The sequence below is a fragment of the Bos indicus genome, chromosome 26 (genome assembly GCF_029378745.1).
Source record: "Bos indicus isolate NIAB-ARS_2022 breed Sahiwal x Tharparkar chromosome 26, NIAB-ARS_B.indTharparkar_mat_pri_1.0, whole genome shotgun sequence".
Classification (NCBI taxonomy): Eukaryota; Metazoa; Chordata; class Mammalia; order Artiodactyla; family Bovidae; genus Bos; species Bos indicus.
In genome coordinates this window covers 14,033,394-14,057,392 of record NC_091785.1, presented here as the reverse complement: position 1 = coordinate 14,057,392, position 23,999 = coordinate 14,033,394, and the positions used below count along the sequence as shown (strand labels likewise).

General features: G+C 37.8%; 1 protein-coding gene across 3 annotated transcripts in view; it reads left to right on the top strand.

Moving 5' to 3' along the window:
* IDE (insulin degrading enzyme) overlaps positions 1-23,999 on the top strand; it is a 93,873-nt gene that overhangs the window by 17,492 nt on the left and 52,382 nt on the right. For 2 of the 3 annotated variants that reach the window (XM_019952767.2, XM_019952766.2), the window contains exons 2-4: positions 13,567-13,751; positions 15,574-15,781; positions 18,865-19,034. In XM_019952767.2, coding sequence (XP_019808326.1) covers positions 13,567-13,751; positions 15,574-15,781; positions 18,865-19,034 — 563 coding nt within the window. Of the gene's footprint in view, positions 1-7,042; positions 7,221-13,566; positions 13,752-15,573; positions 15,782-18,864; positions 19,035-23,999 lie in introns of all 3 variants that reach the window. The other variant, XM_070780485.1, reaches the window with a different exon arrangement.

The window sequence follows — 23,999 nt, the reverse complement described above, 5'->3', positions numbered from 1 at the left end:
ACATGAGTTTGAGTAAGCCCTGGGAGTTGGTGATGGACAGGGAAGCCTGGCGTGCTGCAGTCCATGGGTTCACAAAGAGTCAGACACAACTGAGTGACTGAACTGAATTACTTGTACACTGGATTGCTCACTCAAGGACAAGGTTTCTACAGACTTCTGTCTTTCTCCTTCATAATCAGTTTCCCCCCTCTCTTCATTTAAGCCCTTTCTGATTTAGACCTTTAAAAATAAGTATGTGAGAGTTTAATGCATAGAGTTTTTTGTGTTTTGATGAGGTTGTCTCCTGGATTAAATTGGTTGCAGTTACACATTGTTTTTGGATGATCAGGTCAGAACTATGAACTCGGGTCTTTCATCCTTAGCACTGTTGACATTTGAGTGGGGTAGTTTGGACGTGAGCATTGTCCTGTACATTGTGGAGTACTCGGCAGCATCCCTGGCCGCTGTTCACTAGTTGCCAGTTGCACCCTTCCACTGTGACAGTTCAGTTATGACACATTGCTGGATGTCTCCTTGGTGAGCAAGTGGTTCTGTTGAGAACCATTGATTATAAACAGTGGCTCGCCTATAGTGATTATAAAGGGATAATTATTTACCTGTTTTTCTGGTGGTCTTATAAGGTGACATCCTCTTACCAGGCTGTCAGGGAGATGACAATATACAACTGGAATTTGCATGAACATCTGTTAAGAATGTTAATAATAACATGGTGGTCTATTAGCTTCTTACCACCCTAGGAACACAGTAATGGTGATTATAAGGTTACCGTTTTGGGTGTCTACTGTGTACCAGACACTGCCTGAGAGTCATTTGTTTATATCTGTTGTACAGGAGAAAAGCTCTAAAGGCTGTCCAAGGCTGATGCAGCTTTAGGGGCCTCTGTCAAGTTAGTGCACCCACATGAACATTTCACATGCCCCTTGACTGGCAGTACCAGATGAGGCCCCGAAGACCTGTTTGACCAATAAAGTGCAGTCGGATCCAGGATCTGAGCAGCGAAGGGGTCATTTGGTAAAGGTGAGGGTATATAATTATTGAACACTGTCTGGAAGTGGTCACTGAGTCAGTATAAGCATAGAGAATCATACAGAGGCAGAGGACAGGTGGAGCTTTCTGAACCAGCATTATCTGAAGAAGGCAGGACTGTCCTTCTGTCAGATTCAGGGTGTACATCTTGGTGGAATTGAGTCCCCATGAGATACACCACTCTGTAGAATGTGAGTGTTTGTAGTTTGCTTTCCTCGGAGGGCTGTCTTGAGAGAATTAGTTAGTTACAGGTTATAGCTCTTCCTGACTGATTTGAATTCATCTTTAGAGAAGATGTAGGAATCTCTGAGCTGTCCGTCCTTTTCTGAGGAGGATGATCCATACGTAAGATTAATTCTGAGTTTGAAGAAATGTTCGCTTTATACAGTATCCTTTTCTGTTTGTTTTAAATTAAAGAACCCATCTACTTCAAACCCAGCATTCGAAGTTGTTATTCAGTATAAATGTTGAAAATTATTGATAATAAAATTTATTTATTCAAAGTTTAATCATTTTGCTTTTATTTGGATTGCACTTACTGTTTGTCACTACTCATTATTGGGAGTGTCAAATTTTATTTTTAAATCTTCTCTGGGGTCTAAAGTAATTACCAAAAGCTAGCTTTCAAAGCAGACATAGTGAGTAAGCATTTGTTAAAAAATTTAATATATTGTTGACTCTGTTAACTGATGTTGTGCTTTACCTGGATCTCCTGGTTGTTGTGGCCTAGATGACATCAACAGAAATAATTGTCTCAGGACACACCTGAGAAGGTTTAGGTAATTATTATGTTAATTGAACTATTATTTCTTATGGGCCTTCTTAGTTTAGCACCTGTTCGATATGGAGAGCTACTTCTCAGTCTCAAGTGGTACTATTTCCAAGAGGACTTTTGGTGATCTTTCCAGCCTTGAGTGATTCACGTATCTCCGTTCTCTTTTATTTTACTGTTTTATGATATTTTAAAAAATTCTATTTTAGCTTTTAATAGAAATATATCATAAGTGTTCAGCTTGATGAATTTTAACAAACTGAATATACCTGTATAACCAACATGATCAGCATCTCTGAAGCCCCACTCATTTTTTCTTCTATTCACTACCCCTTACCTTCAAGGGCAGCCACCATCCTGACATAAAGGCATAGCTTGATTTTACTTCTTGCACTTTAAGTGGGAGAAAAAGGTATTTACTCTTTAGCATCTAACTTAATTCACTCAACTTTGCATTGTGTGCTAGTTGCTCAGTTGTTTCTGACCTTTACAACCCGTGGACTGTATGTAACCTGCCAGGCTCCTCTGTCCATGGGATTTTCCAGGCAACAATACTGGAGTAGGTTACCATTTGCTTCTCCAGAGGATATTCCCGACCCAGGAATAGAATCCATGTCTCCTGTGTCTCCTGCATTGGCAGGTGGACATTTTACCACTGTGCCATCCGGGAAGCCCAACCTTACATTAGTGAGATTTATTCTTACATTTTTGTTCTTCATTCTAGATTATTCGTTTTCACTGTTGTATGCTATTGTGTGAACATACCACAGTTTATCTGTTCATCACTGATGGACATTTGATCTTTTCCAGTTTTGGCTCTTACAGGTAGTATTGCCATGAACATATACATGCATTTCTTTGGGGGCATATATCGAATACATGAATTGTTAGGTCATATTGTCAGTATATACTACACCATTCTTTGAAAATGGTTGTGCCAATTTGCATCCCCACTGGTAGCGTTCAAGAGTTTGGATTACCCTCTGACTTCTCTGTCACTGGTATTTTTTAACTCTTTTCATTTTAGCCATTCTGGTTGGTATGTAGTGTTATCTTAGAAAATTTCCTCTGGCAAAAATCAGCTGTGAATTTGAGGCATCTTGAAGCTTTAATATATCAAACCGAGCTCATGCACATCCCAGAGCCTCGTTTGTTTCTCTTCCCCAAGTAGAGTCCTTCTTGAGTCAAGCATGATCTTTAGACTGTCCTCAGAATTAGCAAATACCTCCAGAGAAGAAAGGTGAGGATGCTCTGCTTACCTCAGAGGGCCCTCGCCTCTGGAACTGCAGTTCAGCCAATCCTCTCTGCTTCCACAACTCTCTAACATCTTTGGAAATATGATTTTGTAGTTTTTGTGGCTTTTTGTAGTTACTGAAGCTGAATCAGTTTGCCGTGACCTATAATATCCTACCCAGAAATGGAAACTGTCAGTAGGTTCTTGGGATTTTCTGTGTGCTCAACCATGTCACCTGTAATGTTAGTTTTTTTGCCCCTTCCTTTCTCATCTTTTTTTCCCCCCCTTGCATTATCAGACTGGTCATAATTACTGGTACAGTGTTTAATAGATGAGGTGATAGTGGCGTCTTATTGTAGGGATGGAAAATGAATACATTATTTTACCATTGAGTATGATAATTACTGTAGTTTTTCTTGATTTTTTTTTTTTAAGATGAAGGGATTCTCTTCTATTTCTAGTTTGCTGACATTTAAAAAAAAATACATGATGGCTATTGAATACTTTTTCTGCTTCTACCGAGATGATTACATGATTTTCTCCTTTTTTCCCCCTATTCCCATGGCTGAATGTATGCTTCTGAAAAATAAGTTACCCATAACCTTACCACATCTACTGTAATATTATCTTCATATTCCCTTTCATCCATGAGACAATTCTATTCAGAGAGACAGCTCTCTTTAAACCTGCTGTACATTTAAGCCTACCATACATCTTCCATTTTATTTTTCATTAGCAAAGCAGATAACATGGTTCTCAGCCCAGAGACCACTTTGACAGATTGGAAACATTCTTTCAGGCTCCCACCACTACCTATCTCTGTTTTATACAGGGAAGAATGAGTGAAAAACTGAAAATTTTCCTTAAAGCATTATTTTGATCTGTTTTAATTTTTATTTCCTTGTTTTTATTATTTGGATTTTAAGGGAGGAGAATAGGGTCAGGGAGGGGCTGAGTGGGTGGTAACTGGGAGCTGGGCAAGAAAACTCCTTAGGATTTCCTTAAGCACCACCATCTGCTCCTCCCCTTCCCACGCTCCCTCTTTAAAGTTACAACTTTGCCACAAATCAATTGTGTGAATCCCCTTGGGCAAGTCACTTAATCACTGAGTTTTTGTTTCCTCATCTGGGATCGAAGAGAAAGGCCGTGCACAGCTGCTGTGATCTGCCACTTAGGGAGAAAGGAAAGATTCAATGAGCAGTTTATAAAGCATATAACACTTACAAAATGTGAGTGGTTGTTAGGATTAGTTTTGTACAGTGGCATCTATCTCACATTTTCTAACAACGTGAAAGCTACCTGTTGAAAGAAGGATACTTGTAACACCCTAGGTCCCCAAACTACAACTGTAAGAAACCTGTAGTTCACTGTGGCAAGAGGTATTAAATGGAGGTTTTGTTCATTTGCTTAAACCTTCATAAACTCTCTATTAGCTTGTCACTTTTGGAATGAACAACCATTGATATGTATGTATCAAAACTTGCTCCTTGTAAGGAAAGGTATGACAAACCTAAACACCATGTATTAAAAAGCAGAGACATCACTTTGCTCACAAAGGTCCATATAGTCATTTTCTAGTAGTCATGTACAGATGTGGGAGTTGGACCATACAGAAGGCTGAGCACTGAAGAATCGATACTTTCAAATTGTGGTGCTGGAGAAGACTCTTGAGAGTCCCTTGGACTGCAAGGAGATCAAACCAGTCAATCCTAAAGGAAATCAACCCTGAATGTTCACTGGATGGACTGATGCTCATGCTGAATGAAGCTCCAGTACTTTGGCCACCTGATGCAAAGAGGTGACTCACTGGAAAAGACTGGGATGCTGGGAAAGATTGAAGGCGGGGGGAGAAGGGGATGACAGAGGATGAGATGGTTGGATGGCACCACCAACTCCATGGACATGAGTTTGAGTAAGCTCTGGAAGCTGGTGATGGACAGGGAAGCCCTGAGTGTTGAGTTCATGGGGTTGCAGAGTCAGACGTGACTGAGTGACTGAACTGAACAAAACTGAAGATTCATTAACAGGATTTTAGTTTATACCCAGGTTTATGATCTCTCAGATGCATGAAGTAAGATACACTGGTCCTGTAACTGAAGAGCCATGGATGGTTCCCTGAGACTTTATTTTTTATATCAAGTAACATGAATAGTGTTGGGGGGATATGTGGTCTTATAGTGAGACATCAAAGACTCATACCATCACTGGCTTGAAATTCTGTCTTACTAACCTCTGCCTTGAATGGGGAAGAAAGGGTGTTTGTGGGATGGTTCTGATTCCAGACATCTTCTCTCTGGGCACCTCCTCCACATTCAGGAGAGCCAAAGGTAAGCTTCATTTCCGCCTATGGTTTTGGGAGTGGGTGGATGGATTCCACAGAAGGGAGGTTTTGATTTATAATCTGTTAGCCCAGTCATTTACTTGTTCAGGTTTATAGGTCATCCATTTAGAAGTTAGAAATGGATCAGGTCTAATTTTAAATATGTCTGGGTCTATGGGACTGGGTAGGGAGCAAACAGCAAAGTAAAATTGCTCAATCTTCTATTAAATTGGCTGTGAAACACATAGAGATATGAGAGAAAAGGCTTTAAAGGGTCATTTGAAAAGATTATTTGCATAAAAGTTTTTCTTTTGGTATAGGGATTTTTAATTGATCTATTATATTTGGGAATTTATTTTTTGCAAACCTGCAATTTAGGACTACATAATAGTCCATGATCTTGCAGTGGAAGTCCTGATTATAGTTCTGTTAACATCAACAGTTGTTGAATGCCTCACGTTTTTTCTTCAGCACCATTCTCTTGCTCAGGTATTCTGTTCCTCTTATTTGGCATGCTTCTACTCACCTCCTCTCTTTCCTGTCTTCCATCCTAGAAAGGGTTAGATGCCCCTTTTATTATTCCCATAGTGCCTGGGGATAACTTAGTCCACACTAAAAAAATAATGACTTGTTTTCATCTTTGTCATAAATCTGGGTTCCTTTAGAGCAAGGGCTGTGGTATCATCTTTGTAGCCAGCATATATGGTGTGATGTCTGGACCTTAACTGGACGTCAGGCCACTGAGGTGGGAGAGGACTGGGAGTTAAGAGCTAAGTCCTAGTTGTAACTTTTTGCCCTATGATCTTGGACAAGTGATCTTCAATTTCCTTACAAGTGGCTCATCTTTTTATCTTGTTAAGATGCAGATTCTGGCTCAGTAGGTCTCTGGTGGTTTCCAAAATTTTGCACTTTAACAAGCGCCCAAGAAGAGCTAGTGCTGCCAGTTCAAGAACTACAGAAAACTAGACAACATTTAATGGCTTTTCCAGCTTTTACCATCTGTAATTTTAGTCATTGTTTTAAATTCTGAACAGAATTGCTAGATATGCTATAATTATTAAACATCTGTCCATCTCCAGTTTATCAGAATGCAAAACACTGACAATTCTGTGCCTTATTATGAAGTTGTAAGACAATGTCTCTAAAATTGAAGGTAATTTTACTACTCCCAAGATTTTGACTTTGACAGGTTAAAAATATCAAATAGATGTCTGGAAAAGCATTTGAGTTAGCACTAGCTTGTCATCTAAATGTCGATACTTGCTTGTTTGCTCTCTGATGCGTATTGGAGAACATTTGCAATAAATAAAATGCTAATGAGGGAGCTGAAATGGGTAGACATGTGACCTCCTGAGTATAAATACAGAGACAGGCAAGCTGTTGAGGAATTCATCATCAGAGGAGGAGTTCCTGATCATTTCCTTTAGTTCTCCAGAAGGTGAGGATCAAATTATTGTAAGACATATTGATAGAAATGCTATAGGTAAAAGGCAGATTGTGTCGATTGAATATGGATTGCTGGGGATGGGGCTTGTTTGAAAACATGGCTACTGTTTCTTTTGAGTGTAACTTCCTCAAGAAGTCAGATATTTGACTTGGGAGCATTGCCAGCTTAGAAGTTTATAGCTCTGTTGATCTCATGTACAGATGTTGAAAAGTAGTTGGATTAATTTTTATTTTTGATTTACAGAAAAAACTCCACCTCTTCCACACCAGGAGTATTAAACAGGCATAGTTTCAGTGTCCAAATGAGTTATGTATGTGCCTGGGATGGACTCTGATCACTTTTTCCCCCTCTAACAAAATGAAAATCTGGACAAGAGAAATTAAACCCTGAGAAAAGTACAGAATGTAGCATATAATTGAGGGTGGGTATCTCAATTATGATGAAATTTTCACCTCCTACAGAATAAGACAATTTTTCCTACCAAAGTAACTTGTATTTCATTTCCTACCCATGGCTGCGGATTGGACAAAGTTTTAGAGCTTATTTATCACCCTCATCATTGCATTTTAATCATTTGTGACCCTTGGTTCCCCTAAACCTAACTAGCTGGGACTAGCACAGTAGAGGGATTTGGGTGTAAGCAGTGGCAGTGAAACCAAAATGAATAGGCTTTGGTTTTTGCTCCTGGAATTCCAGCCCTCTTCCTCCTCCTGGTGGGGCTTTATAGGAAGGAGCTTAGGCCTTCTCTGTCGTGCATGTGGAGCTTTTTTTACTGTTGCCTTTTAATGCTGTCCTTTTGGCTGGGGGTCTTAATGGAGGTTGCCTCATGGCTTATTTAATCTTAATGTTGCTGCTAGGTTGGAACACATTTTTGAGGTTGTAATGTATGTTGAACCCAAATTGAAGTTTTTGAAGCCAGCTGTGAACCAGAGGTATTTGCTGCAGTCCAAACAGATTGTCTTTTGGGAAATACCTTAACCAGGATTATTATTGTTGTGACCCTCTTTGGAGGCTCTAGATAGAACATTTTTTTTACCCTGAGAATTTCTTTTAACAACACAAAACCATTTTTAAAGACTTTACATTTAGACATTTTAATTTGTCTTTGGTATTGAATTTAAATAGCTTATGGCTAATGAAATAGAAAGGAGTTATTTAATATTATTATGTAGTATATAATATGTTAATATGATATAATATATGTAATATATAATATGTTAATACTGTATAATATATGTAATATATAATATGTTTATATTGTATAATATATGCAATATATATGTTACTATTATATAATATATGTAATATATAATATAAATATATAATATAATATATAATATGATATACTATATGTAATAGATAATCTAATATAAATATAATATATTACATATATAATATTATACCTTTTCACTTCCAAATTGCTTTTGAATTTTTCATGGTGGCTTTATGACTCCAAAATGTTCGTATTATATTTTATGTTTTGTTTTTAAAGAAACTGCTTTTTACTGTAAAATATGGCAAGATTATTAATACTATAAAGTACTTTTTAAAAAATCAGTATTATATATTTTTTAATTAATTAATTTTACTTTACAGTATTGTATTGGTTTTGCCATACATTGACTTGAATCCACCATGAGTGTACATGTGTCCCCCATCCTGAACCCCCTTCCCACCTCCCTCCCCATCCCATCCCTCTGGGTCATCTCAGTGCACCAGCCCTGAGCACCCTGTATCATGCATCAAACCTGGACTGGTGATTCATTTCACATATGATAATTTACATATTTCAGTGCCATTCTCCCATATCATCCTGCCCTCGCCCTCTCCCACAGAGTCCAAAAGACTGTTCAATACATCTGTGTCTCTTTTGCTGTCTCGCATACAGGATTATAGTTACCTTCTTTCTAAATTCCATATATATGCATCAGTATACTGTATTGGTGTTTTTCTTTCTGGCTTACTTCACTCTGTATAATAGGCTCCAGTTTCATCCACCTCATTAGAATTGATTCAAATGTATTCTTTTTAATGGCTGAGTATTAATCAGTATTATATTTTTATATATAAAGTGAAAGAGGAGAGTGAAAAAGTTGGCTTAAAACTCAACATTTAGAAAACTAAGATCATGCATCGAGTCCCATCACTTCATGGCAAGTAGATGGGGAAACAATGGAAACAGTGAGAGACTTTATTTTGGGGGGCTACAAAATCACTGCAGATGGTGACTGCAGCCATGAAATTAAAAGACGTTTTCTCCTTGGAACAAAAGCTATGACCAACCTAGACAGCATGTGAAAAAGCAGAGACATTACTTTGCCAACAAAGGTTCATCTAGTCAAAGCTATGGTTTTTCCGGTAGTCATGTATGGATGTGAGAGTTGGAATGTAAAGAAAGCTGAGTGACGAAGAATTGATGCTTTTGAACTGTGGTGTTGGAGAAGACTCTTGAAAGTCCCTTGGACTGCAAGGAGATCCAACCTGTCAATCCTAAAGGAAATCAGTCCTGAATATTCATTGGAAAGATTGATGCTGAAGCTGAAACTCCAATACTTTGGCCACCTCACACGAAGAACTGACCCATTGAAAAAGACCCTGATGCTGGGAAAGATTGAAGGTGGGAGGAGAAGGGGACGACAGAGAATGAGATGGTAGATGGCATCACCACATGATGGACATGAGTTTGAGTAGGCTCTGGGAATTGGGGGTAGACAGGAAAGCCTGGTGTGCTGAAGTCCATGGGGTTGCAAAGAGTCAGACATGACTGAGTGACTAAACTGAACTGAGCTGATGATGTATAGTATGGAGCTCCAGAATTCCAAATAGAAGATCTAGGGGACTTTAAAACATTTTTTATATTGGAGTATAGTTGATTTGTGGAGACGGCAATGGCACCCCACTCCAGTACTCTTGCATGGAAAATCCCATGGACGAAGGAGCCTGGTGGGCTGCAGTCCATGCTAAGGGTCGGACACGACTGAGCAACTTCACTTTCACTTTTCACTTTCATGCATTGGAGAAGGAAATGGCAGCCCACTCCAGTGTTCTTCTCTGGAGAATCCCAGGGATGGGGGAGCCTGGTGGGCTGCCGTCTATGGGGTCGCACAGAGTCGGACACGACTGAAGTGACTTAGCAGCAGCAGCATAGTTGATTTGCAGTGTTGTGTTAGTTTCAGGTATACAGCAGTGATTCAGTTATACATATACATATATCTATTCTTTTTCAGATCCTTTTCCCATATAGGTTGTTACAAAGCACTTAGTTCCCTGTGCTATACCATAGGTTAGGGGACATTCTTAATAAGAGTGAACCTCTTTGGTTTATCAGTTGTTACCCAGAAGACTAGTTACTGATGATTTTATAGAAAAAGATATTCTGATAAAAGCAAACTGGATTTTCCCTTCCTTAATCTCCAGAGATTTCTAATGCCAAAAAAAAAAAAAAAGAAGAAATTTTATCCAAAATTAGTTGCATGCCTGTTTATCTCCCCTTTGCTTTACCTTTATAATTTTTTTAGAAATTTTATTTTTTTAATTTAGTTTTGGCTGTGCTGGGTCATGTTGTGGCTCACAGGTTCTTTGTTGCTACGAGCAGGATTTCTCTAGTTGCAGAGAGTGGGGGCCACTCTCTAGCTGGGCTTCCCTTGTTGTGGAGCACAGTCTCTAGAACGTGGGCGCAGTAGTTGTGGCACACAGGCTTAGCTGCCCCAAGGCACATGGGATCTTCCCGGACCAGGGATGGAACCCAAGTCCTTTGCATTAGCAGGTGGATCCTTAACCACTAGACAAACAGGGAAGGCCTGATTTACCTTTAAATCTGGATGTCTGTCAGTTGTTAAGGGGCAGTTAGATCCATTTCTTTTGTGTTCCAGGTGAAAAGCAAATATGTTAGCACAGGATCATTTTTTTCCTCTGTAGTTTTGGAAAATCTTTTTGCTTCATCTGATTTGTATTTTGACCTGCTCAATTTTGGTCTCTTAAGCAGTCCCCAGCATAGACAAAAATAGTGTTTATTCTTAGTCTCAAAAACGTACATATTGCAAATTTGGAAAACCCCTTCACTGCACTCATACGAACTTGTGGGTGCAGAGAAGGGATGGGTCCCTTCCCATCACTGTAACTCCAGCCTTCGTCTAGAAGAAAGGAGAGGACTAGCAGCGAAAGGGAAGTTCTTTGTAAGAGAAATCATCTAACATGTCTGTTACGATCATTGAACTGTTCCTACTGTGGCATTCAACTCTTCACCAGATTACAGAAATTTCTTGGGGTCCTTCCAGCTTTTCGTTTGTTTTTGTGTGTTTACTTTTGCTGCCTTCATAAGACAACCCAGGTCTCTTCTTTTTATTAGGCCTTCAGAGGGTTTTTCCCTCAGTAGTGTTGCTCCCTAGGTTCTGAGCAAGTATCAGACCCGTGAGTTCCAGATCTACCCTGTCTCTGAATATCATAAGTTTGAGCAGTGTTTTGGTTGACCCAATAATAATACTTTCTCAATTTATCACCTCACTTACTCTCATAGATACCCCTGAAGTATGTTGGAAAGCAGTTATTGGTATTTTAAAACTCTTCTAGGTCAGCACAGTAATCAACTTATGGCCCAATCCTGTCACAAATCCCCATTGATGTGTTCTAGGTACAAATACAGCTCAACAAAAGCAATACTTTTATCATTTATCTGAAAGAATGATGGTTAAGATGGAGGAGTCAATGATTATACTCTATGGCTATAAAATGTTTCCTCTAGAGTCTGGATCAAATGGCAGAGTAGGAATATCTTGAGCACACCTCCTCCCATGGACACACCAAAACTGCAACTACATGTGGAACAACTATCTTTGAGAATGACCTAAGGACTAGCAAGACAGATTTTCAGATCTGTTATATACTACGACTGAACTGAACTGAACCCCATGGTAGCCACAAACAAAAACCTATAGTATAATAGATACACAAAAAATAAAGAGAAAGGAATACAAACATAACCCTAAAGAAAGTCATTAAATCACAAGGGAAAGGAATATGAGAATAAGAAAGGAACAGAGAAGAATTACAAAAACAACCAGAAAACAGTTAACAAAATGGCAATTAGTATATTGCTAAAAATAATTTTTTTAAATGTAAATGAACTAAATGCTCTAATCAAAAGACATAGGATGGCTAAGTGGATATAAAAAAAGACCCCATTTATATGCTGCCTGCAAGAGACTCACTTCAGATTTATATACACAGACTGAAAGTGAAGGGATGGAAAAAGATTTTATGCAAATAGAAATGTAAGAAAGCTGGATTAGCAAAACTTACAGTAGACAAAATAGGTTTTGAAACAAAGACTGTTACAAAAGACAAAAAAAAAGACATTACAGTAAGTCCCCTACATACGAACATTTAGTTAAGTTTCCAGCTTTCAAAGATGTGAACGTGCATTCGCATATACAATCACGTAAGTTAGTTCACAGGCCTGGTTTACACTGTCACATGTTTGTATCCTCTACAAGTGGTTTTGCTTTTGTGTACTTTACAGTGTGCATGCTGAGCTGCTTCGGTCGTGTCCAACTCTTTGCAACCCTGTAGACTGTAGCCCTCTAGGCTCCTCTGTCTATGGGATTCTCCAGGCAAGAATACTGGAGTGGGTTGCCATTCCCTTCTCCAGGGGATCTTCCCGACCCAGGGATGGAACCCAAGTCTCTCATGTCTCCTGCACTGGCAGGCAAGTTCTCTACCACTAGCACCACCTGGGAAGCCCATTGTATTGTACTGTATAGAGAAAATAAGAACCATTGTTACTGTAAGTTAAAAAAGCAATTCGAACTTTTTTTTTCTGCATTGAAAGCTAGAATTGTTCATTTTATATTTGGATCTTAGTGTAACTTTTGGAATATGAATTTATAACTGAATCTTGAGAAGTGAAACCATGAAATAAGAAATACTAATGAATCAATGTAAGAAGTGCCAATCATCACAAGACAGGTACAAAGAAATGTGAGCAAAAAACAACAACAAAGAAATGTTGGTGAAGATGTGGAGAAAAGGGAATCCTTTGGTGGGCTATAAATTGGAGCATGCACTACGAGGAAGAGCATGGAAGTGTCTCAAAAAAATTAAAAGTAGAACTACCATGCAGTCTAGCAGATTCTGGGTATTTATCTAAAGAGTGTGAGAACACTGATTTGAAAAATATTGGCAGTCCTATGTTCGTTGTGGCATTATTTTAGTAACTAAGATATGGAAGTAACCTAAGTGTTTGATGGATGAATATATTCCTGTGTGTGTATGTGTGTGAGGTGTGTGCAGCATGGATGGACCTGCAGGTGTATTATGCTAAGTGAAATAAGTCAGAGAAAGACGATACCATATGATTTCATTTATATGTGGAATCTAAAAACAAGTCAAGTGAACCAACAAAACAGCCTCATAGATGCAGAGGGAAAATCCTTGGTTTCTAGCGGAAAGAATGGAGAGGGAGTTGGGCAAAATTGGTGAAGGTGATTAAGAGGTATAAATTTCCAGTCATAAATAAGTCAATGGGAATGTGTGGAATGTAGTCAGTAACATTTTAAGAACTTCGTCTTGTGACAGACGGTGACTAGACTTGCTGTGTGATCAGTGTGTAACGAATCACTGTTGTGCACCTGACACTAGTATTGTATGCCAGGTGTGCTTCGTTGTACACATTTTTTACTCTGATAATATATGTGTTTGCTTGTTACTCCTTGATCATTAAAACAAAAAGAAACCACAATCCAACAATTAATAAGTTTTTTTCTTTTCAGTTTCCAAAAAAAGACTTACAGCAAAATGAATAATCCAGCAATCAAGAGAATAGGACATCATATCATCAAGTCTCATGAAGACAAGCGAGAGTACCGCGGACTTGAGCTGGCCAATGGGATCAAAGTACTTCTTGTCAGTGATCCAACAACAGATAAATCATCAGCAGCACTTGATGTACACATAGGTACAATTTAAAATTGTGAATTAAGCTTTGTTCAGCTTCATTGACCTCATGTTTATAGTTATTTGGACTCTCCATATTTATGCAATGGAAGCCTGGCAGTTACCAGTTTGATGTATGTGTGTGCAGTAGCCCTGTACAGCTGTTGGTATTCTACAGTTGTCTATGTTAAATCACCCTGCCTTTACCAGGCTTCCTTGGTGGCTCACATGGTAAAGAATCCACCTACAATGCGGAAGACCTGGGTTTGATCGCAGGCTGGGAAGATCCCCTTGGAGGAGGCTTGGCAACCCAGTTCAGTATTCTTGTCTGGAGAATCCCCATGGACAGAAGAGCCTGATGGGCTACAGTCCACAGGGTCACAAAGAGTCGGACTCTACTGAGCGACTAAGCACACACACACCTTTACCAGGAGTGTCATATTAGGTTTCCAGCAAAAGTGACTTAGCAGCAAGGAAATTCATTCCTATCCTTTATGGTAACAGTTCCACTGCCTTTACTTTCACATACACTTGATACACTAGGAGTAGCATATTTCCTATATTCTTGTGTGCGCTTTTCTTCCACATTTAATGCTGCTTTAATCGAGTTACTTCTAATCTATATGTACATTTAGTTTTTTCCCTCTCTGAAAAACTTTTTTTTAATTCAATGGCATTTTAGAATTGGGGAAATAAGATAATAACCATCGTAAGTTGGACAGATGATTATTGCCACGCACAATTCAGTGTGCCTTGCAAATTGTCATCTAATTTGAAGTTGCTCAACTCTCTTAAGTCAAGTATATATACAAAAAGTGACTGAAACAAAATGTTTTGCTCAATGTTTCCCAGCTAGTAGACCTGCTAACTTGCGCTCTTAGCACCACCTTATATTGTCTCCTTCAATAAAATATAAAAGCTAGAATTTTCTAGCTCTTAAAATACAGTGAATTCATCTCTTTCTCTCAGTGTGATGTGTGAGGACACTACTGTCCAGAGAGGCTAAGTATCTGCTGAAAGTCACCAAGTAACTGATGTCAATCTGATGATGACAGATTTTAATTTCTTGGGCTCCAGAATCACTGTGGACAGTGACTGCAGCCATGAAATTGAAAGACACTTGCTTCTTGATAGGAAAGCAATGACAAACCTCGATAGCATATTAAAAAGCAGGGATATCACTTTGCTGACAAAGGTCCATATAGTCCAGATAGTCAAAGCTTTGGTTTTTCTAGTAGTCATGTATGGATATTAGAGTTGGACCATAAAGAAGCCTGAGTGCTGAAGAATTGATGCTTTCGAATTGTGGTGCTGGAGAAGACTCGTGAGAGTCCCTTGGACAGCAAGGAGATCAATCCTAAAGGAAATCAACCCTGAATATTTGTTGGAAGGACTGTTGCTGAAGCTCCAATACTTTGGTTACGTGATGCAAAGAGCCAGCTCATTAGAAAAGACCCTGATGCTGGAAAAGATTGAAGGCAAAAGGAGGAGGGGGCAGCAGAGGATAAGATGGTTAGATAGCATCACCGATGCAATGGCCATGAATTTGAGCAAACTCTAGGAGATAGTGAAGGGGAGAGGGGAGCCTGGCATGCGTAATCCATAGGGTCGCAAAGAGTCAGACACAACTGAGCAGCTGAACAGCGACAACAAACTGATGTCAAAAGCTAGGGCTAGAATGTAAGTTGTACCATTTAGAGTAGCTTGTACCTAACTTCTGTGATTATGGTTGGAGTTGCCATTGCTAACAGAAGTTCCAAATCACCTGTGATTCATCTGTCCTTGGTATCTTTCAACATATAAACAAATGATTTATTATATATATATTTTCCCTTCTCTTTCAGGTTCATTGTCAGATCCTCCAAATATTGCTGGCTTAAGTCATTTTTGTGAGCATATGTTATTTTTGGGAACAAAGAAATACCCTAAAGAAAATGAATACAGCCAGTTTCTCAGTGAGCATGCAGGAAGTTCAAACGCCTTCACTAGTGGAGAGCATACCAATTACTATTTTGATGTTTCTCATGAACACCTAGAAGGTGCGCTAGACAGGTAATGCTGAAAATACCCTGTGAATTATCTCACTTTGTTGAATTATCATGTTAATAACAGTACTTACTATTTTTACAAAAATGTCTTCACAGCTTTATAGCTTAAACAAGATATTTTAACCAGTATTTTGTTGTTGTTGTTGTTGTTTTAACCAGTACTTTTTGACCCCTGGGTTTTATAAACAGAAAATAATGAGTGATGTTATATATTTACTTTGTAGTAGAGGAGAAATAATGACTTGACTTTAAATCAGCTTTCAGGACTACAAAATGTTTTTTTGACCTATAAAATTTTCACCAGCCTTTCCCATTCTAACTGGTATTGCATATGAGGCATATGATGAAGAATAAACTGTACTCGTGTCATGGATATCTTTTCAAACATATTTCTGTTCCAGAATACAAGAACTTAAATATTCTGTTCTCCTTTATTTCCTCAGTCCTCAAGGATATTTAATGGATACAGAATGTTTTGACCTGCTGTTTCAACCCTGGGGATATTTTGTGAAAGTATTTTCTGGAGCAGCCTCCATTAGGCTAATTAAATTTCTTGGTCAATTTTCTAAGCAGCTAACAGTATCTAATTTTTCATTATATCAGTGATTTGATTCATTGTTTGTTCAAAGTGTAATTTTTCCCTTGGTGAATTTTTATAGTTCTCTGTGTTACCAAGAAGGTGTAATTCTGCAGTGATTTTGATGGATCTATAATGAAGTTTGATTTCACAGTTTTTAATTCTCAGCTTTAATTGCTTATTTAAATTAATAGTCATTTTTTCCCCCAAACCTAATAGTTTGAATTTGTTCTGTAGCACAAAGAACATTAACAGAAGAACAAAGGCATGGTTTCAGGATACAGGACTGGGTCAGAGTAGTCTCTTACTTACTCTAGCTTATGTTTCAGTCTTTAGGCAGCAGCTTTGAGATGTAATCATCTTTTGTATGTATCCCCAGAAGACTTCCATTAATGAGTTCCTTGGGATCATACACCGAATTTAATTTCCTGCTTTACAAATGCCTCAGCAGATGTTCATATAATAGATCTCTGTATGATGGAGGATGTCTGTTACTTGGATCAGAGTGAAAAAAAAAAAAGCAGCTTGTATAGGGCATCTTTTAAAAGTACTGATTATACTGTGTCAGAATTATGACCCTTTATGTGGCTTTGTCCAGCTATGGTATGTAGCTATTAGGTACTTTTCCCAGCCTGAGTGTATTGAGGTAGGTGAAAGTGGTTATATGTCCAGAATTATCTGTTTCCGTATATCATTAATTATAGGCTCCAGATAGAGTTTCCCTTCGGGCTGGTATGTGTACAGTACTTAGCACAGGACTGTATTCACTGTGTTCTTAAAATAATACCAAGTAGTGGGAACAGTGTCTTTGATGGCTGCCCTGTGAGGTGCAATTGCTGAGATGTTTGTAAACCCAGGAGTCTCTGGGCCCACTGAATAGCAGTCCTGTTCAGACAGTCTCTGCTCTCAGCTTTATCTGAATTCTGGATGTTTTTTTTTTATAAGATGGGGTCTAAATTTAAGAATTACTATATGAAATCATGATTTAAATTGCAACCTGGTGTAAAAGAGTTAATTTATTAACTAAAGGAATCTTAGTTCAGCTTTGGTAGTACTATTAAAGAACAACCTCAAGAAAAATATAGGTTACTTATGTTAAAGTTACACACCATTTTATTTGTCAAACCACTGCTTTTAAATTTTAAAAATTCTCTTAATATTTCATAAAAGTACATGATTATATCTTAGTCAAACCACTGTCATATGTTTTTTATACTATTATTTTTTTCACTAATTATAAAGTTCTTAAGAAGGAAAAATATTCAAATAGAGCCTTTTAAATAGGTCACTTAGTTTGTCCTAAAATGCCTGAGTCTTAGTGAAATGGCACTTAAAACTAAATTTAATATTTATTGCCTGAGAACTATCAGCAGCGTTTTCCTTTCTTGGAGAATTAGCCATGTACAACAGAGATTTTTATAAACATCCCAAATTGCAAATCTTAAATAGATAGATTAGATTGCTGTTGTCTTATAAATCTGCCCCACTGTTTTGCAAGTCTGCCCTGACTTTTTATTGTCGTATTGTGATTTATATTAGGAAATATATATTTGGCCTTTGTCCCTTATCCTAGACCATAGCTCCTGAAACTCTTGGAATTTCCTTAGTGTTGAGAGCCATAAAGTTGCATTTTGTTATTTTAATGAAGTGACTTTAGGAAAGTCCCTTGATAATTTGAGGCTAAGTGTTGGTTGCCAGGGGAACCAGCCCTGTATTTAGAAGGTTGGAACTTTCAGTCCACAAGCTGGAGGTTGATTTCAGACACCAATGCCCGTGATTTACTCAATTCTTTTGAAGTTTGGAGAGCCTACAGATTGGTGAACAAGTGAAGATGTGGGGAGAGTGGCCTACCCAGAGGGCATAGAAGCTCTGTACCCTTCCCACATACTTTGCTTTACACATCTCTTTCATCTAGCTGTTCTTGAATCATATCCTTTTATAATAAATTCAGTAATCTAGTAAGTAAAATGTTTCTCTGAGTCCTGTAGCTGATCTAGAATATTAATTGCACCCAAGGAGGTGGTTGTGGGAGCCTCTGATCTGTGATCTGTAGCGGTTGGTCAGAAGCCCAGGTGACAACCTGGACCTGTGGTTGGTGTTTGAAGTTGGGGACAGAGAGGAAGGGGTGAGAGGGAGGGATTAGTCTTGTAGGACCTGTGAGATCTCATGATATCAATTGAGTTGAATTTTAGGATACCCAACTGGTGAATTGCTAGGTGATACGGTAACAACACATGGGAATTGTCAAAATCAGAGGTTAATCTTTTTATATTTTCACTAATTAGGTGACATATCTGGGGTAGAGTTCTCTGAATTTACATATGTATAATATTATTTTTTTCTTATATTACTTAGAACTTATGTTCCTTTTCTCTTTGTAGCAGTTTTAGTTTTCTCTGATTCTGTAGAATTCCTATTTCCTAAGTTTCAAACATTTTTTTAAAACATTTTTCTGAGGCCACTCTTAAAATAACAACTTTCAAATTGTTAATTATGTTTCACACCCTTAGATTTGCACAGTTTTTCCTGTGCCCCTTGTTTGATGAGAGCTGCAAAGACAGAGAGGTGAATGCAGTTGATTCAGAACATGAGAAGAATGTGATGAACGATGCCTGGAGACTCTTTCAGCTGGAAAAAGCTACAGGGAATCCCAAACATCCCTTCAGTAAATTTGGAACAGGTTTGTCACCAGCGGCTTTAATGCATTAGTTCTCCTTAACCTCATTTAAACCATGGCCTCTTTGCCCAGTATTGTATTTTACAGCTTAGGATAGAAGATTGCAGAACTCCTTAGAGTTTGGAGCTGATAAGTGGTTGTTATATCATTGTTCCTCCCTGGTCTTTCTTTTTTTTTTTTTTAAATAATTGTTTATTTGCTTGTGTCGGGTCTTAGTTGCATCATGCATGAGGATCTTTTGTTGCAGCAAACAGACTTTAGTTGTGGTGAGTCGACTCTGAAGCACAGAGACTTTGTTGCTCTGTGGCACGTGGGGTCTTGGTTCCCTGACCAGGGTCAAACCTGCGTCCCCTGCATTGCAAGGCGGATTGTTAGCCCCTGGGCCACTAGGGAAGTCCTGCCCTGATATTTCTTAAACCATACCCCTTCATGTATGTTGTTTGGCAGGTCTTTGGGGAAACACCTATATTTGACCTAAAAAAAGGGTTAAAGCTTAGGTATTTGAGCTTTGTGCAGAAGGTGATAGGTTAATGATAAGGAAGAGTAACAAAATACGAAACAAGTTTATTGGATAACAAGATATAAAATTAAATTTAGATTTTAGAAATAGTAAGAATGAAGTGGCAATCATTCTTTTAACGGATGAGTAACATTTTGGCTAGTAGTTCAAAAAAAAAGATGTCAATAAGAGTTGGGCTCTTGGCATTGGATGTTTTTTTTTAATTGAAGTGTAGTCAGTGTACAATATTATGTAATTTTAAGGTGCACAACAGAAGGATTCTGGCATTGGACTTTGAATGTAATATATGAAATGATATTCTCAAAATTGTAATAACAGTGGCCTAACCAGTTATTTAGCCCTCTAGAGGGTACCCCTGGCCATCCCATACAAATAGGAGTCTAGCTATTTCAGGAGCAGAGCAGTTAAGAGTTGTGAATAGATATTAACCAGCATTTCAAGGAGAGGAGATAATAGAGCTCTTTATTCTGAATAAATAGGATGTCTACTTCAAGGGTTATTGAATCCCCTACTCCCATTGCCTCCGCCTCTACTATCTATAGATAGGTAAATGCATGGCGTCTGCTCCAGGCCTGACTGTAGAAGATATACAAGGTCCCTGCTGTCAAAGTGCTGCAACATCCTAGTAGAAGATTAGAGATGGGATGACAGGGAGTAGCATAAAATAAATTTGAAGATACCTGATTTTGTAATTGTACCCTTTTTCTTTATTCAGTTTTTCATTAAAAAGTACAGCTAAAATATTTAAATAATACAAAAGTATGTTTTAAAAAAAGCAAAAACAAAAAGTTGCCCTTTTCTTTATTGACTGTTGCCATTCCCACTTTACCAGATGTAATCATTGTGAAAGGTTGCTATGATTTTTAAAACACTGCTTTGGGGATTATAAAATAGCATAAAAAAAATAGATTGTTTAGCATACTTAAATTTATGCTTATAAGTTTATTTTGGGGACTTTTGAAAAAGACTATGAAGCCAGCCTTCTTTCAGTTTGAATACCATTCCAATATATCCAGCAGCAACCAGGGAATTAGCATAGCAAAATAGGAGTCTATAAAAACTCCAATTAGAAGCAGCGATACTGTATTCTTTAGACTTGTAACACTTGGCACCTTGTATCTTTGCTAAGGTGAATATTGTGGTCCTTAAAATGTCTATGTAATGATTAATTTTCTGAAAAGTGGCTTTTATAGAGGACATGAGCATACATGGTATATCGAGGGAATATGAATTTAAAAACCAAATTTCAAAATCACTACATCCAGTGACTGTTGTCCTTTAAATAGTCCCTTTGGCAGGTTAGGTGCCTCCACCAAGAGTGCTGCTATTGTCAGAACGTGTTAGAACTCTGTTTTGGGAGTTGCCTCCTTTAAAATGGTCTCACTGGTGATAAATCACAGTCAGCATAATCAGGAAGCAGCCACAGATCTTCCAGAAATAAATCCAGTGAATAAGGTGAGCGGTATTGCCTCTGGTCACAAACACAAAACAATCGTAAGATATCTTAAGGTATCAGGAGTGATAAGTGAAGAAAAACATTGAATGGTCAATTATGTAGAGGTGGAATTTAGGAGCATATTTGTTTTCATAACCTCTGACAAGGCTAGGCAGTTAGTCAACAAAGTATGAAGTAATATAAACAGCTGAGAGGTGAGTTAGCCAGACTTGGTACAAAAGTACAGAAAGTGTGATGTAAGGAATGCAAACACTAAGTTACCTGTTGATTTTAGAAATATAAACTAATGTTGAGCTTTTTTGGAGTAGAGGTTCTGTCTATTGTTAAGGTCACAGACAAGTTTGAAAATGTGATAAAAGCTGTAATAAATACCCTTACTTAAAGTTATTCTTGCAGAACAAACCTTGTCAGAAATCATACTAAAGTTACTTTTATTATTATTTTTTAGTAACTTCAGATGATTCTATGAATGTGGCCCATTTTGTCCATCTAGGGAATGTGGTTTATTTTAATATTAATAATACTTTAAAGCTAGGTGTTTTTAAATGAGCAAAGATCAAGCATTGTGTGGTTTTAAGAAAACCTTACAATAAAATGCTTGTCCTTAACAGTACTTTTTCATGTACTGAAAAAGTGGTCAGTGGCTTTCAAACTTTTCTTTATACAACCCACAGTACATTTTATTCACGGCACATGTAAGCCACTGGAACAAAAGTTTTACCAAACATTACCTATCTTATATTTTCAGGTGTAGTCTGGTACCCTCTGTTATATATATATATTTTTTAATTTAGATCTTTCAATACGTTAAATTTATTTCCTCACAATCGAGTGGGTTCCACAATTTAAGTAATTCAAAGTGATAGGCAGTCATTTCAGTAGACTCAAGAAAAGCATTTGTTAAAACACCTTCATGAACAAAGCAACAAAAAAGCACTCATTCATGAACAAAACAACAAAAAAACTCTTTTTGAGTTGATAAAGGCTTATGTCAAACATGATTAATTCTGAAGTTTCAAAGAGATTTCTGTTGAAAGACAAAAACAAAGAAGAATACCTTCTAATCACTTTTTTTTGTTCAGCTCTGCTATAGGTGCCAGTCATTACAGGAAGTCAAGGGAAAAAACAAGTGATAAGTAAGAGGTTGAAAGGAAGAAAGAGAAAACTTCTTGCTTCCATATGATATGATTGCATAAAAAATTCAAGATCTTCAGATTAATCATCAAAAATAAGATAATTCACCACTGTTGTCAAAAGAAGAGAAGCGCTAAAATTGCATTCTTGTATTTTGCGTGTGTGCTCAGTTGCTTCAGTTGTGTCTGACTCTTTTATGACCCCTTGGACTGTAGCCTGCCAGGCTCTTCTGTCCATGGGCTTCTCCAGGCAAAAATACTGGAGTGGGTTACCATGGCCTTCTCCAGATTGAACCTGAGTCTCTTGAGTCTCCTGTATTAGCAGGCAAATTCTTTACCACTAGCGCCACCTGGGTGACCCCTTTTCTTGTATCGATAGTAAGCAATTAGAAAAATACTACAGGAAATACTTCATTCATAATATAAAAATAGCTATAAGGTATTTAAAAATAACACTAACAGAGGAGCAAGAAATATATAATGGATGTAAAAGAATGCCTGAGTAAATGAGAAGATAAACCATGTTCATGGATGGGTAAACTCAATATTACAAGATACATTTCACCCTGAATTTATCTAAATTCAGTATTGTGCCATTTGAAAGCATGAGGTTTTTTTTGTTTTTTTCTTTTTAATAATCTTATAATCTGATTATAAATTAATATGAAAGAGTAAAGGGCCAAGAATAACTAAGATAATTTTGAAGAACAACAAAGAAGACACTACTTCTACCAGGTAGCAAGACTTTAGTTGTTAAAGCAATGAAATTGATGCAAAAGTACCTGAAGATAACAGTAGAACAGGTTATGAACCCTAGAAGCATATCCACAAATGTTTGGAAACTTAGACATAAGACAGAGGCACATGACAAATGAGTAAGGAAAGGGTGGACCTTTCAATGACTGGTAGAGATGAATAAAATTAGATCTCCTCTCACACCATGCACAAAAATAAATTCTAGGTTGATTGGACCTAATTATAGAAAAAAACTTTATATAACTTTTAGAAGAAAATATTTTTTAAAAAATATTAAGCTAGGAAAAGTGTTCTCAAGCATACATATCACAAACCATATTTTTAATGGTAAAGCATATATTTAAATATAAATTTGATTACATTAAAACTTAAAATTTCTGTTCAGTACAGACACAAAAAAGACAAAGTGAAAATGTTTGCAAAGCAGTATAGCAGATAAGAACGTCTGTAAGGAAGTAAGTAAAAGATAAAAACTTCTGTAAGTAAGTAAGTGAAAGATAAAAGCAGTTCATTAGAGAAAGAGAAATAGGCAAAGGCTATTTAGAGTCAGTTCCTTTGTTTGAAAGCCATTTTTGTAGTTATGTGCTAAATCTGTCTCCACACACGTGTCTCATTAACTCCCTATGTGATCTCTCTAGCCTCAGACTTCAGCCAGGAATCCCACCTCCCAGTAGCAGATTCCTCTGTGATGTAAAGCTTGTTCTCTGATGGCGAGCTGTGCTGAGGTTGAATCATTGTTCTACCACTGACCAGCCAAGAGTAGGCCAGTTTCTTAACTTCTGTAAGCCTCAGTTTCCTCCCATGTCTGGTTGGTATAAAGTGGTTAGCCAAAAGTCTGGTCCTAATAGTACTCAGTAAATGAGAGGTTCTATAATTACAGTATGATAGAGGATCAGTGACATAGTGGTAAAGAATCCTCCTGCCAATGTAGGAGATGCAGGTTCAATTGCTGGGTCAGGAAGATCCCCTTGGAGGAGGAAATGGCAACCCACTCCAGTAATCTTGCCAAAAAGAATCCCATGGACAGAGGAGCTTGGTGGGCTACAAGTCCATGGGGTCATAAAGAGTCAAACATGACTGAGCGACAGAGCACACACACACAG